At 57.0% G+C, this 25,549-nt stretch overlaps 1 protein-coding gene across 1 annotated transcript in view; it reads right to left on the reverse strand.

The window, feature by feature from the left end:
• Positions 1 to 2,415: 2,415 nt before the first annotated feature.
• CPAMD8 (C3 and PZP like alpha-2-macroglobulin domain containing 8) overlaps positions 2,416 to 25,549 on the reverse strand; it is a 70,168-nt gene continuing 47,034 nt past the window's right edge. The window contains exons 24-42 of the mRNA XM_032867571.1: positions 24,432 to 24,730; positions 23,632 to 23,857; positions 21,897 to 22,073; positions 17,559 to 17,640; positions 15,180 to 15,336; positions 14,982 to 15,056; positions 12,105 to 12,270; positions 10,901 to 10,987; positions 10,680 to 10,816; positions 10,109 to 10,264; positions 9,950 to 10,012; positions 9,100 to 9,284; positions 7,360 to 7,447; positions 6,409 to 6,483; positions 5,694 to 5,799; positions 5,495 to 5,605; positions 4,321 to 4,530; positions 3,579 to 3,702; positions 2,416 to 2,523 (exon numbers count right to left, since the gene is read on the reverse strand). Coding sequence (XP_032723462.1) covers positions 2,502 to 2,523; positions 3,579 to 3,702; positions 4,321 to 4,530; positions 5,495 to 5,605; positions 5,694 to 5,799; positions 6,409 to 6,483; positions 7,360 to 7,447; positions 9,100 to 9,284; positions 9,950 to 10,012; positions 10,109 to 10,264; positions 10,680 to 10,816; positions 10,901 to 10,987; positions 12,105 to 12,270; positions 14,982 to 15,056; positions 15,180 to 15,336; positions 17,559 to 17,640; positions 21,897 to 22,073; positions 23,632 to 23,857; positions 24,432 to 24,730 — 2,546 coding nt within the window. The 3' untranslated portion in view covers positions 2,416 to 2,501. The remainder of the gene's footprint in view (positions 2,524 to 3,578; positions 3,703 to 4,320; positions 4,531 to 5,494; positions 5,606 to 5,693; positions 5,800 to 6,408; positions 6,484 to 7,359; positions 7,448 to 9,099; positions 9,285 to 9,949; positions 10,013 to 10,108; positions 10,265 to 10,679; positions 10,817 to 10,900; positions 10,988 to 12,104; positions 12,271 to 14,981; positions 15,057 to 15,179; positions 15,337 to 17,558; positions 17,641 to 21,896; positions 22,074 to 23,631; positions 23,858 to 24,431; positions 24,731 to 25,549) is intronic.

The following is a 25,549-nucleotide window of genomic DNA, read 5'->3' on the forward strand; positions in this document are numbered from 1 at the left end:
CGCCCCCCCCCAGAAGGCGGGGCAAATGGAGAGGGGGGTTGCAGGGGGTTGAGCGGGGGCTCTCCCTCCCAATTCACGTCTATGGGGAACCCTCGAATGGGAGCTTATCTGGAAATAGGGTCCCTTTGCAGGTGTTATTAAAATTTGGTCACACTGGCGTAGGGGGAGACCCTAAATCCCCTGTGACCAGTGTCCTTATAAGGAGAGGCCACACACACAGGGAAGGAGGTCATCTGAACCCGAAGGCAGACATGGGGGTGACACAGCCGCAGCCAGGGAACAGGACGACTGCTAGCAGCCACCAGAAGCCAGGTGGGCAGCCTGAGACACCCTCCCTCGGAGCCCCCCCAAAGAAGCGAACCTGCCCACACCTTGATCTCAAGCTTTTGGCCTCCAGAACTGTCAGAGAATAAATTTGTTATTTTAAGTCACCTGTTTTGTGTTTTTTGGTTAGAGCAGTGCAAAAAAAATTAATATGAGGGTTAAATACATATTCCCAGGCCCAGCCTGTTCCCTCACGTCCGAGGTGGGGTGGAGGTCCTGCAGGACCCCTCCCAGGAGAAGATTCGGGCCTCCACTCCCTCATGACCCAGGTGACCAGGAGGCTGGTTGGCAGTCCTCCTTCCCCATAGCCCAGGGTCTAGCTCTGGGATGAGCTTCAGGGCTTGGGGCATCTCCTGGACAATCACTGTGGAAGCCCTCATTCTGCTCCCCAAGGCCTGGTGTGGCCTGTCATTGGGACACACAGGACTGTCACCTTCTGTCACCCTGGCAGCAGGACAGTACCTCTTCCTCTTAACCCAACGTCTGACTCTTCTTGATGTTAATGTCCCCCACCACCCCAGGACTAGGTGGGTGGGCAACTGGAGAGGGGACAGGTGGGCCTGGTGGGGGGGAGGGCTACAGCCCCACGACCCCCACCCTGAGCTGTTTACCCTGGGTCTGAGCTGTTCTGAATGCAGGGGAAGGGTACCTACCACGTGGGGAAGGGGAGCCACGGACCCCACCCTGGAGAGCAGCATTGAGCACTGTGTCCAGAGTCATGGAGGCATCAACCATGGGAGTAAGCAGGCTCCCCCAAGACAGAGGGGAGTGGGGGCCATTCTTGGGCTCCCCATCAGGGCCCATATGTATCTGGCTTAGGGAGAAATAAGCCAGTGGGCAGGGAGCCCCAGGACACAAGCACATGCCAGCGAGCCTGGGGAAGTGTAAGATCAGCACAGTGTATCCATGTCAACAGCGTGGTTGACCAAGTAGGAGTTTTCCAAGATGTCACCGTGGGTGGGGGGGGGCTGGGTGAATGGTACCCGGACCTCTCTGTACTGGCATAATTTCTTACAAATGCACAGGAGCCTACGATTATGGTGGGGTGCAGGTATTCAAAACACTCCTCCCCACCGGCTCCAAAAGGCTGAGCTAGAGACCGGAGAACAGAGGTGCTGGGGGGCCTGATGGGAGCTGGGGCTCCCACCCTCCGGGCTGCCTCCTCCTCCAGGCCAAAGCCTGTCTGTGACTCTGGAAGTGAGCTTTTATTATGGGAGTGGCCTCCACAGGGAGCGGGTATGCTGGTGGGGGTGAGGGAAGCAGGAAGTGGCCGGGGTGGCACATGAGGGACCCACTGGCTGGGCAGTGCCCTCGGGGTTTCTGTGCTGTCCCTGCTGGAGGTCAGAGATGAGCAGCGTTGGCAGCAATAAATACCCCCGCACAGGGGAGAAGACAGGCCATGCCGGTTCGGGACCAGAAACAGTCGTCCCCTGAGGATCACAAAGAGGAATGTGACCACAGCTGAGAGGCACAACCCCCCTGCCCACCCCCGGCAGAAGGCAGGTCTGGTTGCAGAGCTGGCTCCCCCTCCAGGATGCTGGGAGAGAGCAGTCCCCATGTGGGACGCCGGGAAGTCAGGGGTTCAGGGGGTGAGGCCCTGAGGCTTTCCCTGAGGGCCTGGTGCTGTCAGCACCAAACATTCGGGGACCCCTGGGGTAAGATGGAGGGGTGTGGGGACTGTGATCCTTAGGGGACAATTCGAGGTCTAGGTCCAGGGGCTCATCAGCCCAGGTGCCCCAAAGGGAGCCTAAGCTTTGCATTTTGGAGAAAGGTGGCCTGTTTCATTTCGAAGTTGGTGATGAGGGGATGGATGCCATCTATGTCCCTGATTTGGTTAAATGTCATCGTGTCTCTTCCATCAGAGGCCTTTGGCCACAGGTCCTTCTCAGGAACATCCCGTCTCCAGGAGCGGGAGCTGCTCTGGCCCGAGGAGGGGGTTGCCCAGCCCCAAGTGCAGCTGGGGAGGCGGGGGGATCAAGGCCGACCCTCCTGTTGTCAGAGGGCTGGGAGAAGACCCGTCATCCATCGAGGAAGGTCTTTGCATTCCGGGCATCAGGTTCATCTGGAAGCCAGGGTTACCAGGGGCGGAGTCAAGGGAGCTCTCCCATCAGTGGCCCCCTTCTGGAGGTGCCGACAGGGACAGGATGCAGCCAGGTCAAGTCCTCCTGCTCAGAGTGTTAGGAAGAGAAGCCGCTCTGACTGGAGAGAGGAAAAGAGAAAGACAGCGTGGGCCGCCAGGCCTGCGGGGCACTGGCATGCCCTTTGCTAAACCCGCCTCCACGTCAGTGGCCCAGCCTGGCTGCCTCTGCCCATTGGAACAGGCGCATCCCCCCTGGAGAGGACACTCAGGACCCTGCCCACCCCTACCAGGTCACAGTGATGGGACAGCTTGTTCACTTCTGACCCGCACAACGTGGGTGGATGGCACGGGAACGCTAAGTGAGAAAAGCCAATCTCAAGAGGATTCCGTTTACACAGCATTCCCAGAACGGCAGACTCTCCGGTGGGGTTGGGGGAGGGGGGCGCGGCTCTAAAAGGGCAGCTGTTGCGTATCTTGCCTATGGTGGTGATGACCCAAAGCTCGACGTGGGGGAAAACTGCAGACTCAGTTGTGACAGCAGGGAAATGAACAAGTAAACTGCAAAGTTTAAGGGTGTATATTCTAATCCCCGGAACTGAATCAAAACGGAATGCTACAAAAGTATTCCATAAGTGCAAAAGGGGCACGTGAAAGAAAAAATGGAACAAATACTGAAACAATAGCCATCAGCCCAGCTCTACCAGTAATTATTTTAAGTACACACAGACCAAGTGCCTGTGTCCACAGACCCCCCACTCCCCTGGCACTTGGCTATAAACCCCCACGTTTTCTTGTAATATTCAGAGCTGGGTCCTATCTTCCTCTCTATTGCTAGTCCCCACCACAGGATCCTGCTTCCTATCTCCAGTCCCCTCCCTTGAACAGTCTTCCCTGCCATCTTAACAAGCGTCGTGAATAATTTTCTTTCTTTAACAGGATCCCAGGGTGCCCCATGGGGCAGGTGTGTCCTGGGGTTGTGTCCTCCGGAGGACTCAGCCTCACCATGCTCATACAGGCTGTTCTCTGATGTGTGTTGGACTGTGGGGAGAAGAGAGAATGGATCCCCCATTTTGTTCCTGGAAACCTGCAGGCTGACCCAATGGTCACTGTCACTCCCTGTCAGTTCCAGGGCAAGTAGGGGGAAGGAGATGGAGGGGGGGGGCTTAGTTCTCACCTGTCCTCTGCCTCCCCTTCCAAGTCCATCACCTCATGGCCATGGCCAGCTGCCAGGTGCCCAGCGTCTGGGGGAGCTGGGTCATAGTCATAGCTGTAGGAGGCAGAGGCCGGTGTAAGCTGCTCTGGAAGGAAGGTGGGGCTAGGTCGGTAGGAGAGCACTGGAGGGAGAAGGTCTGGATTACAGACAGCCCGGGGAGAGACCGTGAAAAGGAGATAACGTGTCCCAGAGCAACAGGCAGGAAGTGGGAGGTCACAAGGGTGAGGGAAGGGGACACAGAGCTCAGAGATCGGTAGATGCAGAAAGGCACAAACTTGGGGTGGGGGTGGGGAGAGACTCAGCAAGACTGAAGAGCCACAGAAATCCAGAGGCAAGGAACCAGAGATGGGGGAGGACACAAAGCCTAAGGAACAGAGACAGAAAGCCAGATGCAGGGGCCACCATTGTGGGAAAAGCTGGGAGGATCAGGGAGAGACAGGGAATCAAGGGTTGTGAGAGAGGGAGGGGTGGGGGTAAGGGGAGAGGAGAGGAAGAAGTGAGTGATGCTAGACAAGAGGAAGAAGGTGATGGGGAGGAGGAGGAGGTGATGGAAAGGAAGGGGAGAAGGTGTTAGAGAAGAGGAGGAGGAGGTGATGGGGAGGAGGAGATAGGCAGGAGGGAGAGATGATGAAGAAGACAGGGCAATGCACTATGTCCAGGGGGAGCTGGGGTCCCAGAGGCCAGACCCAAGGTGGGTCCTCACCGAGGGCACAGTGGCTAGGGGACACGGGCTCCAATCTGGCGCGGCCTAGGCAGGCAGCCTCCTGCAGGTGGCAGGCGCTGGTGTAGACGACTCCGTTGGAGCCGCACACCGGGTCGCCACCGGTGCTACAGTCGCGGGCGCAGCCACAGCGCGTAATCTTCGCCCCCTCCTCTGGGGAGGCCACAGGACCCCGCTCCACCGGGGACCAGCCTGGGGGCGAAGCGAAGTCGGCAGGGTCTTCGGGACCCCAACCCCCAGCTGGTCGGCGCTGGAGTGGGGGAAAAAAATCCCTGGGGGCAGGGATTACCACCTTTCATAGGGTGGGGACTGGGGCGCGACAGTTACTGGAGTCCCTGAGCCTGACCTGGTGTAATTTCATGCAAGTATTTGCCTACTATTTACGAAAACAAATAAAAGTTATCAACGAAGGCAGTCTAAACTTATTTCAAAATGTTTTAAAAATAAAGAATAGGGCCCCAGCCCCGCCCAGACCTTTGCTGTGGCCACTCGCTCACTTCATGGCCAGGGACCTGCAGCTCCTACACCTCCGGTTTGTGGAAAACGGGCAACACGGGTTCTGCTCCGGGAGCCCTCCCACCCTAATCGGCCCCACCCTCTCCCAGTCTCACGTGCACCCCAGCTCGGCCCTGTCCCTCCTCACCGCCCGCCCACAGCCCGCTCGACCACGCCCCTTCCCGCTGTTCTCCCACAGTCCTCCCACGGCCCGCCCTTGCCCCCTCCCGGCCCCGCCCCCTCCCACTGTCCGCCCACAGCCCGCTCGGCCCCGCCCCTTCCCATCGCACGCCCAACAGCCCTCTCGGCCCGCCCCCGCCCCCTCCCGGCCCCGCCCCCTCCCACTGTCCTCCCACAGCTCACTCGACCCCGCCCCTTCCCATCGCCCGCCCAACAGCCCTCTCGGCCCGCCCCTGTCCACCTCCCGGTCCCGCCCCGCTCGGCCCCGCCCCTGCCCGCCCGCCCGCCACCCGCCCGCCACCCGCCCACACCCCCCCTCGGCCCTGCCCCCAAAGTGTGCGCCCTTGACGGAGGTCAGTCCTCCTGCCTTTACCAAGCTGTCCTCCTCGGCTTGGGGACCCCGCTTCCCCGCTCTGATCTGAGCTCCCAGAGGACGGTCGGGGTGGCTGGTGGTAGGGGAGGCAGTGGCCCGCGCACTCACCCGGGCCCTGGGCCGGAGCGCGCTCCACCTCGTTGCACGCTGGTCCCGAGCACAGCTCCTGGGCAAGCGGACTTCCGGCACTGACGTTGTAGAAGCGCGTGGCTTCGAAGGCTGCGAGATGAGGCAGGGGAAGAGTGACCAAGTGATGGAGTGACAAGATGAGGAACCGAGCTGGGAGTGCGGGTGAGCGCGGGCCTACCAGGCTCATAGTAGTCGTACACAGAGACGGGCAGCGCGGATGTCCTGCCCACCACATGTTCACGCAGCGCCCGGAACCGCACGCAGGTCAGGCACCGGCTGGGGATCTGCAGGGTTAGCAGACCGGCTTGGACCTGGCTGGGGCCGCTGGGTTCAGGCATAAGCTACAGCCCCTATGCTCTGCTATGCATCAAAGCATGGGTCCCCAGAACTGGCCGATTTCAGGGTACCCAGGAGGCGTGAAACACAGAAACCTGATTCCACTCAATCCCATGGGTCCTTGCATCCTACCTGGGAAAACATCTCTGCTGGTCTTTGACTACCCACTCCGGCCCCCTCACCCCCACCAATTTGCTGTGTGTCTTATGGATTTACCCGTTCTGGACATTTCATATACACGGTGTTACGCACCATGAAGCCTTTTGCATCTGGCTTCTTTCACTCCGCATGTTTTCCAGGTTCATCTACATGCATTGCTCTGCATTCCTTCTTTGTGTCTGAACACTATCCCATCCCCTCCCAACTTTTTCCACCCAGGTGAGCTGGCTGGGGCACTAAGCCACCAGCTGCACCATCTCTACCTGGATGGATTGTCTCCGTTTCTTTTTCATGCTATGAGATGGTTGCCGGAGCCGCCCTGACAGCTCTCTACCCTCACCCACGTGGGTACTCTAGAAGCCTCCACCCCTGCCCGCGCCCCCACCCTAGAACAGTACCTCATCAAAGTAGAAGAGCACTCTGCGTCCGGCCACCTCGTACCTTTTCAGCGTGAAATGCTTGTCAAAGAGCAGCTGGCAAGGAAGCCAGAGGTCAGGGTGCACCCAGTCCCTCTCTCCAGTGCCTGCTTCCTCCCCCGTCTCTGCGGGGCCTGCACTGGTCAGTAGGAGGTGGGCCAAGGCCCCAGAGGCTGGCGACTTGCCTGTGGTCAGCCAGCAAGTCCCCATGGGTCTGGGCCGGGGCCAAGGGATGGCAGTCAAAGCTCCCCAGACCTTGACAGCCCACCCAGCGCCGGGGAGAGGGGATGTGAGGCTGGTTACCTCTCCCCCGAGCTCCGGCCTTCCCTTCCCTCCCCTTCCCTTCCTGCAGCCTCCCTGTATCCAGCCCCAGCCCTAGTGCCCGGCTGAGCCAGGCCACCTACTTTGACCTCAACCGTGACATTCAGCCACCAACCAGCCTGGGACATCCCCATTTTTTATATAAAAACCCAAGGCCTCTGTGCGGGCCCTTCTCCTTACCCTGGTGCTCTTCCCAGCCTCCCTGATCACCCCCACCCCCCAGGAGCGGCCTGCCTTTCCTTCTCCATCCTCCCCACATTGCAGACCTCCTCCGGCCTTGGGCAAGATAGCACCACCCTCTTTGTGACTCCCACACACAAAAGGGGACATGGGACTGGTCTCCCTGGAATTTGAGGGCAGTGGCAGGTTTCTGGAGAACCAGGGTGTTGTCCCTTCAGCTCACCCATGTTTGCTGAATCCCCCCTCCACCACCTGGATCCCATCCCTGCCCACCTACCCCTCAGCAGGTGACTAGCCCCAAAGAACCAACCCTGCCCAGAAAGGCAAAAAAAAAAAAAAAAAGAAATTAATTATGAAGGGCTGGGAATTTGCAACCTGGACAGGGCAGTCAGCTAGAGATTGCCGGGCTCCCACCTACCGGCGCCACCTCACCTGCTCCAGGCTCTCGCGGTCCACCCGGAAACCCGAGAGTAGGGGCACCTCCAGGACGGCCATATTGGAGGACCCCGCATGCAGCCACCTTCCAATGAGAGGAGAGACAGGCCCTGGAGCTCAAGCCCCAAGACGGAACTCACAGTCCCCTCTGACACCCATAATCCCCACAGCTGAAGTCCTAGGGAGCCCACCCTGGGCCTGGCCGCATGGCCCATCGGTACAAACAGCTGGCTGGGTGACTGGTCAGCCCATTTCACACCCAAGACCCTAAGACCGTAAGGAGAGGGCTTTGCGGAGGACTCTGGGCCTGACCGAGGCCTGCTGATTCTGGGCCGTGCTTGCCCCAAACCCCACGCTATGTCCCTAGCACAGGAAGCGGCTCCATGGGGCCACGGGAGCTGTGGTGACCAGGGATCCCCAGTCACTGCCCAGGGTCAGCCCTCCATGTCCCCTTCTGTGACATGGGGTGTGCATAATTGGCCTCTGCGGCTTGCTCTGGGCCAGGCCCTCCTGGTGCCAGGTGCTGGTGACAAGGAGGGTGGCTGACCTTCACAGAAGGACCTCCAGACTGTGGGCCCAAGCGCCATGGCAGCCACAGCCCCTGGGGAGGCTTCCTATGGGGGTGTGGCCTGAGCACGCCCACAACTGGATGGCACATAGGGGTTCTCTCTGAAACATCTGAGAGAGGGATAAACACATCCCCAGCAGGCCTGATGGGGCCAGAGAACTGGGGCCAGCCCGGCTGCTTCCTGCTCCCCCTACCACAGTTGATGGCAGGTTGAAGGTCATGGCAAAGGAGAGCAGCCTTGGCAGCTCCAATGGGCTTTGGATGCCATAACAACCATCCACCTCTGGGCTCCCAAATCGTCACCAAGGTAACGAGCATCCTCTAAGGGCAACTGCCCGTGCCTTCCCCGAAGACCCTCTGTGGCTTGGTCCCTGGGTCACCATCAGGGAACCCAGGAGCCTCGGTCTGGCACATCAGGCAGAGGCCACAAACAGCGGTCCCTGCCTGGGCCACCTGCCTCACCTGTCACTGGGGTCAGCTGCATCAATCTGGAAGTTTCCATCTCTCTCCTCATTTCAAAACCCATCTGCGGTCTAAGTGCCTGACAGTAAGCATTTGATTGCAAAAGCATCCATCCCAAACACATCCATCTTGGATCAACATACTGCCAGCTGTGGGACCCAGCTACAGATAAGCATCTAGACAAGGGAGCCAGGTGCCCCCCCCATGAAGTTCCCCTTTTAGAAAACCCTGGGTCCCGAGATAACTGACCCGCTTTTCCCTTCCCGCACCCTCATTCATGTGTATATCTTTTTAAAATTTGCCAATAGGAGGGGACTGGTGAAACCCTAGGCCCCCACCCTCTGCCCCAATAAAAGGCAAAGCCCCACCCAGGTCCAGACTTTCTGCCTGTGACCTCGCTGTGTAGCCCCGGGTGTGCCCGGTAACCTCCAGGAGCAGTGGGTATGGAACCCCATCCCTCAAGGTTCCCTGATGATTCTTGCTGACATATCTTGCCACAGGAACCCCCAGGGCTGATCCAGCCACCGCAGTGGGAAATGCAGCAGGGGCCAGAGCCATGCGGCGGACATTCCAGCTGACAGCATCACAATCCACAGGCTCAGACTGAGCATCTGCTCAGCGCCTTGGTCCCTGGAAGCCGTGCTCCTCAAACATGGCCCCCTCGGAGGCCCAGGCAGCGGTGTCGGCCAGTGGGGAGGTGGCCTTACCTGGTGCACACCTCCAGGGTCACCTGGTACTCCTGCTGATGCTGGTCGGCCGCCGGGTCGTCGTCATCAGCGGAGGAGGCGGGAGCGGGGGTCCGCCGCGGTTCAGCCTCGGGCTCCTGCAGGCTCACGAACAGCTGGAAGGCTGGCTTGGCCACCGGGTCTGGCACGTGGTAGGTGACATCAATCTGGGGAGTGTGCGAGGACTGAGGCTTGGGGAACCCGGGGTGGGGGGAGGGGAGAGGCAGCAGCACGGCCAGAATAAAGACGGAAGTGGTATCCGTGACAGACGTGGGGACTACCGTTCACTTCATTTTGCCCTACAACTGCCCAAGCAAGTGTAGGTCCGACTGCCATCCCCTTTGCACGCTTGTCAAGCCCAGGTCCCACAGCCTCCAGGCCTCTCCCTCCTAGCCACCTGTTGTCTTGGCTCCCGTTTTCGAGATGGGGAAGCTGAGGCTTCCAGGGTCTCCAAGCCGACTTGCCCTCTGCCCTCTAGCCGGAGCCCACAAGACCAGAATGCAGCTTAAGTCCCAGGGCCTGGCGACTGGGTGGCTGCAGGGAGGGCGAGGCTCAGGCATCCTGGACCAGGGACTGAGGGAGGTGCCTGGGGGAGGCGTCCTGGTCTGGGCAGCAGCAGGGAGAGTAAACATGGGCCAATTCCGGGGGTGGGGGAGGGTATCTGCTTATGGTTGGAGACCCCTGGATCAAGGGCCGGTCAGGTGGATTTTTGTGGGGGGGGCACACCCAAGAGGAGGTACAGCCACAGCTGCATTGCGGGGGGCACAGTCTGAGCCTGGAGCCCCCAGGTTCCAGATGCCCCCACGAGCACCCGGTGTCCCCACAGCCTCACCTGCATCAGGCAGCAGCCTTCACCCCTGGCGCTCACGAACAGCCCCGTGGGGAGGCTGGGGATCTGTAAGAGCGAGGACACCGTGATGCCCTCCGCAGACACACCGGAGTGGGCAGGCAGCGGGGAGGGGCCGCCAACATCCGGTCCGGGAATACACACCGCCGCCGTCTGCAGAACCTTCTGGTTGGCCCTATGCAGCTCGAAGGTCTCCTGGTAGTCCAGGTTGGTGGAGGCCAGGGAGATGGTGAGGTTGACACTGCCAGCATGGGACAAGATGGCATATTCTGCCAGGGCCTGCAGAGCCACGCAGGTGTCCTGGGGGTAGACGAGGAGGAGCTGACAGCCCCGGAGACAGGTCAGCCCACAGGCCCCCTGACCCCATCCCAGGACATCTGGCCCAAACGGGAGGCACCAGGCGTGGACCCTCTCTGGCGGCCAGAGACCCATGTGGCTGGAATGTAGGGTGAGTCTGGTGCAGACATCCGTGGACTGGGGGTCCTAACAATGGGTGGGCATCTCCGCAGAGGCAGAAGCTGGGTCCCAGTCCCAACGCCAGTGCATCAGACCCTCAGGCTCCACCCCCTGCCTTCCCCTGGACTCCCATGTCCCCCAGGAGTCACCCTGGGACTTGAAGCAAGCAGTAGCTTCCTGGTGAGCTCTGAGCCTCGAGCCTGGACCTCAGTGACCCCGCTGGGAGCTGAGCCCCAACCTTGGGCCCTGCTCAACTTACCTGAGTGGAGGAGAAGCCCCCAAGCGCATTCCGCTGCTGGGACAGCCACTTCACCACGGGCAGGGCGGTGGCCACATCACCCAGGAGGGTGTAGGTCAGCAGCGCATAAGCCGTCATTTCCACCTCAGCCGAGACCACTGCAACAGACGAGGCTGCCTGGGACCCTCTCAGTGCTGGGACCCGGGACCCAGCACCCAGCACCCAAAGCAGCGGGCCAGTACCTGACCGAGAGACCCCATCGCTGAAGCTCAGGAATGCATCCTTGTCAGTGTCCCGAGAACCCGTCAGGCTCCAGTGGGTGACCCCATCTGCAGGGGGCCAGGACTGGTCAGGGGCCACGACCCCGTTCAGTGTGCGGCCTGGCATCCCTGGGGGAGGGTCAGTGCATATGGCCTCAAGAAGAAACAACGGGGGCGGGGGGGGGGATGGACACCAGGGGAGGAGGGTGCCAGGGGCAGAGGGCTGGGGCAAGAAGGGCCTTAGGGTTGGGGTGCCTGGGTGGCTCAGTCGTTAAGTGTCTGCCTTCAGCTCAGGTCATGATCCCAGGGTCCTGGGATCAAGCCCCGCGTCTGGCCCCCTGCTCAGCGGCAAGCCTGTTTCTCCCTCTCCCACTCCCCACATTTGTATTCCCTCTCTTGCTCTCTCTGTCAAATAAATAAATGAAATTAGAGAAGGGCCTTAGGGCTGTCTCCCATCAGCAATTCCATGACAGACCCCATCCCTCCCGAATCCTTGGCAGACATTAGCGGCCTCTCTCCTGACGGGGCCCTGATGGGGCTCCAGCTGTCCCTACTCAGGACCGAGGAAGCCACTTGCTACTTGCAAAGGCTCCAACGATTCTGAGCTCATGTGAGTGCAGAAGGCCCTGAGACCACAGAGAGATCAGCGCTCCCCTGGTCAAGCAGGGACTCCTAGGCACTGTTATCCAATTGGGTGGTTTTAGAATTTTGCTTAATTTTTTTTTTCTTCCTGGCAATGCAGACATTCTTCAGGTGACATCATAAGCCGAGAAGCTGCTGGGGAAGGTGGGGAGTGCGATGAGGGCCGGAGGTGGGAGGGGAGGGGCTCCGTCTGAGAAGTCTCTGCGACCCGGGGGTCCCCAAACATAGTGGGTAGTCATTTGGTCAATGGGGAGACCGACATCCTGAAGATGGAAAAGGCTTCTCAAGGCTCACCCAGCGATGGAGGGCGGGGGCCCTCCCTGGGGCGGGGGTTGCCACCCCTTATTTTACAAGGGAGAAAAATGACATTCGGGCTCAAGTCATTTCATCAAACGGAGCCACTAAGGAGATGTGACAAGTAACAAACCGAACAGAGTGGGCAAAGTGTGCCTCCTTAGAACCAAGCATGTGTCCGTTAGCTGCCTCCTGGGTGCACCGTGGGCCAGCCCCACAGTGGTCTCCGGGGTGGTGGGGGGGCTCCTACCCTGCGTGATGGCCAGGCTGCGGAGCTTCCGCAGGGCCGCAGGGGCTGCTGGGCTGCGGAGCAGGGTCAGCGCGTAGGTGGTGAGGGCGCTGCTGTAGGGGTCCGTGGCCAGGGGCGCACTGGACTCCAGGAAATGCCGCGCTCTGGCAATGGCTCTCCTCTCCTCCTGCGGATGGGGGGGTAGTGGAGCCCTGGGAGGCTGCTCTGTTCCCCCACCCACCTGCCCACCCACAGATTCCCAGGGCGCACCAAGGGAGAGGCTGCATGGCTCACAGACTTTCATTTTGCCTCTCTCTGGGGCTCCCACAGCCTTAGACCTGGCTTTCAAAACACCATCCCCTTTGTGTTGGGGCCAACTTTTTCCAAATGGGGTCTGAGCACAGCAGATCAGCTCGGAGGAGCTCTGGGGGAAGTCAGCAGAGCCCTGACCACCCTGTCCCATCTACTCCATCACCAGGCTGGCTTCTGAGACCCCCTGCCCATTCCCACCTCACCCTCTAGGCCTCACCTCGATGGTCACCACCTCCAGGAAGTCCACCAACTCTGACCACACTTTCCCCCAAACCACTGTGACCCACTGGAGGACAGAAACCAGACATGACAGAGAAGGTCCAGCAGATCCCTGGCCGGGCCCACACAAGCCCAGCCCCAGCGCAGGGCCGCACCGTCGCAGTGAGGACTGAGGTCCCCCTAAGAAGAGTGAACACAGAGACGCAGGCACGAGGCTGTGGAGAGGCTGGAGCAACACGGCCAGGAGATGAGAAACTCCAGGAGCCCCCCAGGAACTGAAGAGGCCTAGAAGGATTTTCCCTTCGAGCCTTGAGAGCTCTAAGCCTTGCTGGCACCTTGACTTCAGACCCCTGGCCTCTCAAACTGGGACAGAATAAACCATGGTCGTAAGCCATTGTTTGTGGCTGTGGTGACAGCAGCCCCGGACCCGAATCCAGGAGCCTTCAAATTCTTGAGTGAACGAAGACAGGCATGGCCCAGCTCTAAACATGTGACAGGGTCAGAATGACCAGAATGTCCATATCATTGAAATAAAAACCACTACCAGAGCATGGAGGAGAGGCCCGCCTCAGGAATGTTGAGGGACCCAGGTCCCCGAGGCTCAGAGGGGCAGGACACTACTGGCCCCACATTCTGGGACCCCCTGTGACCCGGCTAACCAGGACAGCTGGTCATCTCAGAGGCAGGGTATATGCATTTGCTCAGGCTGTGTAACAAAGTTCCACGAAGAGGGAGGCTTAAAAAGTAGAAACATATTGTCTTATGGAAATCCGAGATCAAGGTGTGGGCAGCATTTGCTCCTTCCAAGGGCCCTGATGGGAGGGTCTTTTCCAGGCCTTTCCCCTGGGCTTGTGGCTGGCTCTCTTCCCTCTGTGTGTACCTGTGTCCAACTGCCCCTTTTTATAAGGACACTAGTCATACTGGATTAGGACCCATCCTAACGGCCTCATTTTAACTTGATTATCTCTTTAAAGGTCCTATCTCCATATAGGATCACATTCCAAGGTACTGGGGTCGTATGGACTGAATGCCAGTGCCCCCCACCACAGTATGTTGAAACCCTAACCCCAGTGTGATGACATTAGGAGGTGGGGCCTTGGGGACGTGATCAGGTTTAGGTGAGGTGAAGTCCCCACATGGGATTATGGTCTTTCCTTGAAGAAGAGACACACCAGAACTTGCTCTCTTTCCACATGTATGTACCAAGGAAAAGGCCATGTGTGGACACAGCAGGAAGGTGGCTGTCTCCAAGCCAGGAAGAGAGTCCTCCCCAAGAACTGAATCAAACAGAATGTGGACTTGGATTTCCCAGTTTCTAGAACCATGAGAATTAAATGTCTGTTGTGTAAGCCACCCAGACTGTGATGTTTCATTATGGTGGCCCAAGCTGATCTGAGCTAAGATAGGGATTAGGATTTGAGGATAGGATAGGGATAGGGATAGGATAGGATAGGATAGAATAGGATAGGAAGACACAATTGAGTCCTTTAACCACAGGGCAAGGGGCCCTCTAGGCAAAGTGCATGGAACATGGAGGATCTTAGGATCCTCGGCAAACCCCAGACCCAGGGGTTAAATCTGGATCGGGAGGCCAAGAATGGCTGAGAAACGTTATTACTCATAATTCATCATTGGAGGACACAGAACTGACACGGATGTTAGGAATGCTGGGGTCCCTACCCCCAGGGCTGAAGGCCACCATGGACACCCCCACAGTAGGGGGAACATGCTTCCCATACCCTTGCTTCACAGAAGCAACAATGGCTCCCGAGTCCCCCGGGACACCTAAACCTTGATTGGCTCCAGTACCAACTGAAAATTAAGGTTCTAGTACCCTTCTCCCAAAAACTTTCCCAAGTTTTTATATAGGACTCCCTGACGAGCCAGGACACTGCTCGAGCCCCAGATGACTGCCCAAACAGGGATGGAGGCATCAGATCGTCCTGGGAGATCTCAGGGTACAGCTCCCCCAAACCCCCCACAATTACCGCAGGAATCTCTCAGTGCTCAGGCTGCAGGACGGGAGACATCCAGGAACCACGGAAAAGCAAGAGAAGTTGTAGCAGGAGGGCATCAAGGAAGAAATAAAGCCCAGGGGCACCTGGGTGGCTCAGTGGGTTAAAGCCTCTGCCTTCGGCTCAGGTCATGATCTCAGGATCGTGGGATCAAGCCCCGCGTCGGGCTCTCTGCTCAGGAGGGAGCCTGCTTCCTCCTCTCTCTCTCTCTCTCTCTCTCTCTGCCTGCCTCTCTGCCTACTTGTGATTTCTGTCAAATAAATAAAATCTTTAAAAGAAAAAAAAAAGAAAGAAAGAAAGCCCAGCCTGCAGGGGAAAGCCACCCACCACTCCCCGGCCACCGCGTGCTCACCTCCGAGGCCTGGCTGGTCTCCAGGAGCGCAGCCACCACGTAGGCGGTCAGCGGGACAGTGCCGTGAACCCCACCCTGCGAGAGGACGCTTGAGCCTCACCCTGAGCCAGAGGGGACCGCACCCGACCCCCCACGGGCCCCAGACAGCAGCAGGGAGCAGGGCTAAGGTGCCAGAAGCAGGGCCGAGGAGCCACTCACCTGGATGTCCTTGTTCAGGATCCTGCCCACGGCCGGGAAGGAGCCGTCCACCCGCTGCTGCCTGACGATCCAGCCCTTGGCTGCCGCCAGCTCCTGCGGGTCGATGAAGATGAAGCTGCGCGCCTGCGCAAAGGACTTCAGGACAAAGGCTGTGAGCCTGAAATGGGACGAGGCAGGGGCTGGGAGGGCCAGGGGCTAGAGAGGTTGTGCGGAGAAGGTCACCTCCCGCCTGCCCTCTGAGGAGCTCTGCCTGCTCCCTGCAGGGCCCCTGAGTCTCCGCCTCCTCACCTGTGACACGGGGAGGGGCCAGCGTGTCCTCGCAGGGCTGCTGTGAGTGCTCCAGGGAAGTGTCTGGGCACCCAGCAGGACCCAATGGCAGAGACCAGACTCCCTGCCCGGACCCTCCCCGTCCCCTGGCAGCGCCCCAGTCTGGAGCTCAAGGCCTTCCTGGGAGCTGGTCCAGCTCTGCCTCCCCTGCCTCGTGCAGGAGATGTTCCTTGTCGCCTCTCCACTGCCAATCCCCAAGGGATCCTCTGCTTTGCAAATCTCCAGTCTTTCCTGGGACCCTAGAGCCAGATGTCTTAGATCCTTGGACCCTTCCGTGGCCCTAGCTGGACAGAGTGAGCCGACCCGAGTGTCTAGATTGATGAAGAGCTTCAGAAGACGGGGTGCCTCCACACACTGGGATGTCATTCAGCCTTAAGGGGGAGAAACGCTGACCCCTGCTCCGGCAGGTGCGAACCTTGAGCGCACTGTGAGCCGAGAAGCACGCTGGGCAGGAAAGAAAGCTAGGGTCGCACTCACCTGAGCTCCCGGAATTCAAAGGGACAGAAACTAGAACAGGGGTGCTCAGGGGGTGGAGCTAGAGGTGGGGAGTCCATGCGTGTAATAGAGTTTCAGATTTATGACATTAAAAAGAGTTCTGGGGACATACAGTGGTGACAGTTGCCCAACAGCGTGAATGTACTGAATGCCACCAGAATGGACACTTGAAAGGGACACCTGGGTGGCTCTGTCAGTTAAGCGTCTGCCTTATGCTCAGGTCATGATCCCAGGGTCCTGGGATTGAGCTCAGCAGGGATCCTCCTTCTCCCTCTCGCTCTGCTCCTCCCCCTGCTTGTGCTTCCTCTCTCTCATAAATAGATTTTTAAAAACTTTAAAAAGTGGTGAAAATGATAAACCTTATATTATACTTACTTCAACACCAACAACAAAAAACCCCAAAACAACAAAGAAGTTAAGAGAATGAAAATCAAGGCTCTGTTTCAGTGAATTGCCAAAATGTGAAACAGCCCATAACCCCAAGGCTGCATGCACCTATTCCAAGAGTGCTCATCCCTCCCGGCCACTCTCCCTCCCGGATCCCCAAACCCATCCTTTCTCTTGCCCTTGGGGCACCTGCATCTGCCAGAGCACGCTCTGGCTCCCATCTCCCGAGCACGCCCTGCCCCTCAGCCAGAGGGCGGGGCCAAACACCGTGCGCGTGCGCGGGCAGCCCAGACGCGGAGCGCGGGGGCCACCGCGGAGCGCGGGGACCGTGGAATCCCCACGCTGTGTCTATGCTGTCTCTGGACAGGTCGGCTTTCTAGAGCCTGGTGAGCATCACTGCACACGGCTGGGCTCAGCCAGCTGTGTCGTTGCTGCTGTGCGGTGGACACTGCGTCCGCTTCAGGATGGGGAGGGCAGTTTTCACGCCCACAGCCCCCGCAGGGGCTCCCGGGATGGCACAAGGGAAGAAAAACCCCATCTGGTGACAGGAGTTGGGGTGCCCCCACAGTATCTGCAGGCCCCAACGTGGATATGGCAAATCCACTATCACGCGAACTGCCCGCCTCTGAGGATCCCAGGGAACAAGACCCAGAGGCACGCAGCCCCACACCGGGCCCTCCCTGGCCTGGTCACCCCAAAAGCCAAAGGGAGCCACTTGCAAGAGAGAGCAGACTCCAGGCTGCTCTGCCCACACGCTCCCCAGACCTCAGCCTCCGGGCAGTGGTACGGCCTTTCCCCTCCCCTCCTACTTGCGGTCACCCCTGTTTCTGGATCCATTGAGCTTTGAAGAGGCCCCAAGGCACCCAGGACCGGCTCCCAACAGGCTGGAGAGCAAGGCTCCCATTTGGGCAGTGTAGCAACAGCACCAGAAAGACAACTATGAGAAATCATCACTGTCCCTGCCACCCCTACTCCCCCCATTGCCGCCCTCAGAGCCCAGTGGAGCTGCCCACATCCAGCCCTCTGAATTCTGGGGGAACGGGACTGTGGCAGTCTCTTGGTCACCCTAGGGATCTGGTCCCGAGCTTCTTGGCCATGTGGTGCATCATGGGAGGCTGCGGCTTTGGGTTGGAGAGCCACAGTGGCTGTGCCCCTGGATTGGGGACTCACCACATGCTCCCCGAGGCGTCCTGCTCCCCGAATGCGCTGTAGGAGCCGTCCGGGTGCCTGTAGGTCAGCTGCCGCTGGTAGCCTGTGGGGGAGGCAGAGGGATCAGTGACCTGGGGCCATCCCTGCAACCCCCACCCCGTGATGCAATACTCATATCCCGGGTGGCCTACATCTGGAGTCTGGAAAGTGCGCTCCACCAAGGGTGTGGATGAAACCTCTACTTTGTTCCTCTCATTTCCTGACCTGGCCTCTCTGTAACTCCTGGTCACACACAGGCCCTCAGTCATGGGGGTCAGTGACCTGCCCCATCTCGAGGCAGCACCCTCTGTCCCCACGAGTGGGGACTACTCCACGAGAGCCTGGTGTGCTCTGAGAACAGAGGGCACTAGAAGGGCCAGAGCAGAAGAACCAGGGGGCAGGGGAGGGAGGTGAGGCGCCCACCCAGGCCACACTGGGTGTTCGGCCTTATTGTGAGGCCAGCAGGGGGCACGGGCTGGGTAAGTTGGGGAGGGCTGTGAGGGGACATATGTAGTGGGTGGTCTGTAGGGTCCGGGGAGGAAGCAGGGTAAACGGGAGGTGGGCACCATCCAGGCAAGCAACGATGATGGGCCTGTATGGTAGAGTGCTAACAGGTAGGGAGGGTTTCTGCAGTATGGGCAGAGCTGCTTAGCTGGGCCAGGTCTAGGAAGAAAGAAAGATCCAGAGGGCACCAAGGTTTGCACCTTACCTGCTGGAAGGATGGTGCTCTGCCCCCGGAGATGGCAAAAGCAGCTGAAGGAGCTCTGTGTAGGTGGACCGTGACCGCCCCCCTCCCCCAGTTCATGTCCACCTGGAACCTCAAAATGGGATCTTATGGGAATAAGGGTCTTTGCACTTGTGATCATGCTGAAGACTTCCAGATGAGCTCATCCTGAAATAAGGTGGGGCCTAAATCCAATGACCAGGGTCCTTAGAAGAGAAGAGACCGCAGGATGCGGGAGGAAGTCCCATGAAGGTGGAGGCAGGGAAGGGTGGGAGGGACGCATCTCCAAGCCTAGGAATGCCTGGAGCCCCAGAATTCAGGAGAGAGAGAGGCCCAGGACCGTGTCCCTCAGAGCCTCCAGATAGAACCAGCCCTGGAGCCTTGATTTTGGACTTCTGGCCTCCAGAGCTATGAGCAGATATAGTCCCATTGTTCTAAGCCACGCAGTTTGTGGTACTGACATAACATGGGAAATGCTGTGGGTTTGGGTCCAGGTCAAGTTGGGATAAATTGTGCCAAACAAACGTCTGGGTTTTCCAGTATGTGTAAAGTTATGCTCACGCTATACTGTGGTCTATTACGTTTGCAAAAGCATCACATCTAAAATAACAATCTAGGCACCTTAAATCTAGGCACCTTAATTCACTTAAAAATATTATGGCTAAAAATTGCTAATCATTATAGCAGCTTTCAGTAAGTCCTGATCTTTATTTTTTTTTAAAGTATTATTTATTTATTTATTTGACAGAGAGAGATCACAAGTAGGCAAAGAGGCAGGTAGAGAGAGAGGAGGAAGCAGGCTCCTCGCTGAGCAGAAAGCCTGATGCGGGGCTCAATCCCAGGACCCTGAGATCATGACCTGAGCCGAAGGCAGAGGCTTAACCCACTGAGCCACCGAGGCTCTCTGAATCATTGTTTGTTTGTTTGTTTGTTTTTTTAAACTGGTGGAGGGTTCTGCCTCCACATGCTGTCTGCTGACCCACTAGAGGGGTGGCCGCTGTGGCAGTTTCTTAAAATAAGACTCAGGCCTCTCAAACCCTGAGGCTGACTCATCAGCTCCATTTCTGGAATATTCTAAACCCTTGGTGGTCATTTCAACAATCTTCACAGCATCTTCACCGGGAGTAGATTCCAGCTCAAGAAACCACATTTTTTTGTTCATGCATAAGAAGCAATGGCCCCTTTGTTCAAGTTCTAGCATAAGATCACAGCAATTCAAATAAAGTAAGAATTTCAAAGCTTGGGGGCGCCTGGGTGGCTCAGTGGGTTAAGCCTCTGCTTTCGGCTCAGGTCCTGATCTCAGGGTCCTAGGATCGAGCCCCGCGTCAGGCTCTCTGCTCAGCAGGGAGCCTGCTTCTCCCTCTCTTTGTGCCTGCCTCTCTGCCTACCTGTGATCTCTCTCTGTCAAATAAATAAATAAAATGTAAAATCTTAAAAAAAAAAAAAAAGAATTTCAAAGCTTGGAATATTGAGGAAATTACCAAAATGTGACATAGAAACCGGAAGTGAGCGAATGCTGTTCAGAACATGAAGCTGATAGGCTTGCATGCAGGGTTGCCAGAGACCTCGAATTTGGGGGGAAAAAAAAAAAAAAAAACGCCACGTCTGCGAAGCGCACTCCAAGAAGCCATGCCTGTGTTTGTTACCGCGGTCCCAGGAAACGAACACCAGCAAGCCTGGCAGAAAACCAGGGAAGGGGGCTTGATGGGAAGCTTGTAGAATCTGAAATGCCCACTGGCTGAAGGGTACAGATTCTGGCTGTTCAGGGAGCGTCTGGCTGCCATGGACGACTAGGGAGTCATCAGACTGGGGGCGGTGTTCAAGGCCGGAACCCAGATGGGCTCAGCAACCTGAGCGTCCCCAGCCACAGACCAACTGGGCTTCTTGGGGTTCCTAGCAGTCTCTGGTCAGCCTTTATCAAGCCAGATTTTGGGCCCGTGGCAAACTTGCCTTTGCCTTTCCATCCAAGAGTTTCCACGTTCACCATGAGTTCTTGTGCTTTCCTTTCCCCATTGAGAACGGATGGTTCTGGATCATCAGGACTGCTTTTGGAGATCTTCTACAGGGAATCTTGACAGGCCAGGAGGCGGGAACTCCAGACTTGCCTCAGGAATCAAGGCTCTCACTTGCCTCAGTTTCCCCATCTGGGAGGGACCTGACATCCTCTGAGCTGGGCACACTCTGGTCCTTCTTGGAAGGCAAAAATTTCCAAGGTGGTGCCTGTAGGTTCTCCTCTCACTCTGGCTGGGACCTAGTGCCCTGGCCAGCCAATCCCATCCAGGCAAGCCTGGGGTCCCAGAAGACCCCACCACTCGCCCCTACAGGGCCTCAGGCTGGCTGCTTCCAGGAGCCTCACTTGGCTCCTGTGGGAAATGAGGACCATTAGCCTGGGGGTTGTTGGGAGGGCGACATGGGGCCGCACGGTGGAGATGCACGTGCCTGCCGTGACCAGCAGCTTCACAGCTGGATCAAACCCTCGCCTTCCTCCCCTTTGCTCCACTCCTGCCCAAGGCCAGAAGCAAACCTCTGGAGGCCTCAGGACCTTGGCATGAACTGATGAACTCCCTTGCTACACAGATAGGAAACTGAGGCCCTGAAAACAGGCTTTACCTGAGGACATACAACAGGTGTCCATGACAGAGGTGAGGCCACAGCCTCCCAAGTGCCCCTCCTATGGGGCCAAGACATGGCAGAGGGGGCGGGTCAGGGCACTCAAGAGGTCTTACCCACACACCTGTGGCTGTACCCCATCCTAAGGCTCTGATTCCTGGTGATGGAAGATATTTGGTGCTGCATGATTTCTGAGGACGTTCCGTGCTGTCTTATTTATTTCTGAAGAGGTTCAGTGCTGTATTGTTGATCTCTGAAGATTTTCAATGGTGCATTTTGTAGGGGAGAAAAACTAGAAATACCCCCTCCACGTTCAAGAGAAAAGTTTTCCATAAGTGTAAGTGATAGACAAAGAGTGTAGCCTGGAAAATGACTGTGAGCACATCCCGACCCAGCGATTTCACCTCTGGACGCCCACGCCACAGAAATTCAGATGTTTTCACCAGGCACGGGCACAGGACGCGATTAGAGGGAACTATTTTTCTTTTCTAAATGTTTTTTATAATGCTTATATTGCTCCCTTTTTTTAAGATTTTTAAATTTATTTCTTTGACACACACAGAGGAGAGAGAGCACAAGCAGGGGGAGCGGCAGAGGGAGCGGGAGAAGCAAGCTCACCGCTGAGCAGGGAGCCTGACATGGGGCTTGATCCCAGGATCCCAGGATCATGGCCTGAGCCAAAGGCACCCCCTTCACCAACCGAGCCACTGAGACATCCCATGCTGCTCTTCTTGTTAAGAAAAAAAAAAAAATCTGCATTTCTAATAGACGCCATTTCTCTCCCCATTGCTGACTCTTGGCATTCAGAGCCTTGTCCCAACTGGGGCAGACACTGGGCTCCTGCTGACAGTGACCAGACAGGGCCACCCCGAGTGGCGTCTTTCACCCACTTGGGTCCCTTCCAGATCCACTGTGCCGGGCACGTGGGCTGCCTCCCTCCCCATGCCCTCCCCGCCCCCCGCAGCACCCCCACCCAACCCCGGTACCTTGTACCAGGTAGTCCGTGGTCTCTCGCTCCACCTCGGGGCTGAGCTGCCGGGTTTTCTGCAGATACTTTAGGACAAAGATGTTGGGTGCAAAGTGGATCATGTTTTGCTCTCCGCAGCCAAAGGGCAGCCGCAGGAGGTTGCTGAGGTGGTTCAGGGTTGGCCCCATGACATCTCCTGGAGGGGAGGAAACAAGGGCTGGACTGTGGGCCGGCCTCAACTGGGGCCCTGGCTGCCCTAGCGACAGCTTTCCCCAGGGCAGCCTAACGCCTAACACTGGCCACCCACCCTCTGTCCGCGGGTGCTGCCTTCGGGACCAGACCGCGCCCCATGCCCACTAAGCCCACGGGGGACCCTGGCTTTGGCGGCCATCCCCTGGAACTCTCCTACAAACCTCCCTCTCTGTTCTTTAGTCTCAACTCAGTGTTCTTTCTGTACCGCTTCATTATGCTGAACGCTCATTTCTTTGTGGCTTTTAAAACAGGTGCATTTAAAGCTATACATTCTCCTCTAAGTACAACTTTGGTTGCATCCCACAAATATTGATAGATCAATCCAGCCATTATGGTTCCATTTTAAATATTTTTTTTATCTATTTTCCAATAGGAAGTGTGATTTTCTCTTCAACCATGAGTATTTAGATTTTTTTAAAAGTTTCCATACACATGACATTGTTGGTATATTTTTTAGTTCCTTTTTTCTTTTTGATTTCTCCTGTGCTTTCCTCCCTTCAGCACTCCGTGTTCCTCTTCTTGGCTTCTCTGCACCACACATGGCTGATGAGCCCTCCAGAACTCCTACTGTTCCCTGATCACACCTCCCTTCCTTCCTTGGCTTTTCCTCCTGCCCCACCTCCTGCAGCCTCCATCCATGGCAGAGCCTGCCTACTTTCTCATCACTCTCCTCTGGGCTTCCCAGCTTATTTTCCACCTTCCATCCCACTGTGCTGAAGGCACTAGCACAGGGGTCCTGGCCTTTGCCCGATCTCCATCCCTGCCCATCTGCTTGCTCCCCTATGCCACTACCCAGGCCACTGACCCCTGAAGCCATCTCTTACTTGATCTCCTGCCTCAGAAATCACAAACTCCCACAGCCTCTAATCTGGCTACAACCACCAACCTGAGCCCCAGGGCTTCTGTCCTCTGATCTCAGAGAGACCCAAGACCCCCGCATTCAGGTATGTATGCCCCTCCCGGCCTCTTGCCCTCTCTCCACCCTTCCAACACCCAGTACTGTTTTGACCACGCAGTCCTCACTTTCCATTCCTGGGGTACAGGAGACAACCCACACCCTACAGACTCCCAGTCATAGCCATTTACTCCTGCTCAGCAAACATTCTGGATGTCTGCCCCTTTCACCAGGACCCCCATCTTCCACCCTGCATCTCACTGACTTCACCCAGACTTTCTGTCTTCTTGCACATCACCCACACTCACTGCCCTCACAGAATCCACTACCCACCCCTTGGGGTTGCCTCACACACGGCTTGGACAGGCTGGGTCTGGACCAACCTCAAGCAGACTGACAAGGCCTCAAAGACAGGGTTGGCGTCATCTCTGCATCTGCCCCAGCATGGAGAAAGCACCAGAAGCTGCTTATCTGGTGAGTGGATATGGGGCTGGAAGCAGATCCCCTGTAGAGGCTGACGTGAAGCCAAGTTTGGAGTGGACACTTTGCCCCATGGCCTGAGTCCTTGCCCCCATTCTCCCCCAGCCAGGCTACAGGGCAGACGCACCTATGACAGAGGCCACTGCCCGCTCAGACCCAGGGATGGCGCTGTGCGGGACTCCCAGGGTAAAGGCCTCACTGTAGCTCTCGTCCACCTCCACCTTCTTCCAGATGCGGAACTCACCCACGGAGCCCCAGCCAGTGGAAAAGCCGATGAATCGGACCTCTGGTGGCCTGGGGAGGGTCCAGGCCATGATGACAGACTCATTGGAAGGCTCTGGACCATGGCCAACCTGGAAAAAGAGGCCAAGGCTGCTGGATGCTGGAAGGAAGCACACAGTGGTGCTCAGGCAGCAGGGACACTGGCTACAGGGGTCGCAAACAAACTGAAGGTCACCTCACACATTTAATGACCAACAGAGACACAACTATGGCATCTACAGGTTCCAAAGTCATCGGGCTCCCAGGAATCTCTGGGCCTTAGTACATGCTATTCCCTCTGCCTGGAACATCCTCCAATCCCCAATTTGCCTGGTGAACTCCTATTCATGTTTCAAAACCCCGTCTGACTATGTCCCTCCTCTAGGAAGCTGTATTAGCTGCTCCTTTTCTATTTCCCCTTTGCTTGGCCCCTAAAATACACCAGCCCCCATTTCACCTGCTTATATCCACTTTCCTTCTCCATGACCACCCACCATCCCTCAGATCCCAGATTCCTATACCCCTATAAGTACTCCAGTCTGAGGTGGTGCCCTGTGTTTACCCTGCTTCCTCGCCACCCCCTGTCACAGCTGGACACAGAGCAGGAGGCAGAAAATGCCCAGGAGCATGAGGTTCCCATGTCCACCCCCGTCAGCCCGGCCGTGCCTGGATGAACCCGCCATGCCAGCTGATCCAGAATGTTCTGAATTCATCCCAGGAGAGGATCTTTGCTGTGTGTGTGCTGGCCACAGGATCGCCCATCTTGCTGGTGGAGATCCAGGACCTGGTGTTCTGGTGCCCTCCCAGGACGATCTCTATCATGCCTGCTGTGTCCTGGGGCCCAGCAGACAAGGCCACGCGGGCATCATTGTGGGCTCGCACAGCCACATCAAAACGGGTGAGACACAATGGCCGCTGCACGTACTGGAATTCATACTTGTTGGGTGTGGAGATGTGGACTCTCTCTGGATGGAGGGAAGGAGAGAGGGGTTTGAGGGCGCCCCTGGAGGCATCCTGCCTCTCCCTGTCTGTGCCCAGAGCTTAGAATCAGGACCACAGGAGGCCTGAGGAACAGCAAACAGAGTTAGCTTAATGACAGCTCTACCAACAGCATGCAAAAAATGAAATGCTCACAGGGTTAAATCCTACAAAAGATGTGCAAAGACTGTATGCAGGAGGAGACTGCAAAAGACTCTTGAAACTGATGAAGACCTAAATCACTGGAGAGCTAGACCATGTCCATGGGTCAGAAGGCACGGCAAATACATTCATTACTCGCCAAATTAATGTTCAGATTCGCTGCAATCCCAATCAAAACACAGCAGGGTCTTTTGGGGGATATCACAAAGCTGATTCCACAATTTATATGAAAACTTAAAGAATCTAGAAGAGTCAAAACAACTCTGATAAAGAACCAAGTCGAAGGACTCACACCTCTGACACTGAAACTTGATGGAAAGCTGCAGAAATCACTACAGTGTGGTACTGGTGTCAATACAGCAGGTGCTCAACAGGACAGAGTAGGGAGTCCGGAATGGGACCCACATGTGCATGAACAACTGATCTGCAACAAAGGTATGAAGGCAATTCAATAGCAAAAATCTTTCCATCAAATGGTGCTGGAACAGCTAGTTACCCAGAAGCAGAAAAGGGAACTCCAATCCATACCTTGCATGGTCCCCAAATATCAACTCGAAATGGATCAGAGCCATTTTATAAGCATACAACCTAATACTATAAACTCTGAGGAGAGAACATAGGACTTGGAGATTTCTTAGATATAA

The sequence above is a fragment of the Lontra canadensis genome, unplaced genomic scaffold (assembly GCF_010015895.1).
Source record: "Lontra canadensis isolate GAN:19392208 unplaced genomic scaffold, GSC_riverotter_1.0 scaffold35, whole genome shotgun sequence".
Taxonomy (NCBI): Eukaryota; Metazoa; Chordata; class Mammalia; order Carnivora; family Mustelidae; genus Lontra; species Lontra canadensis.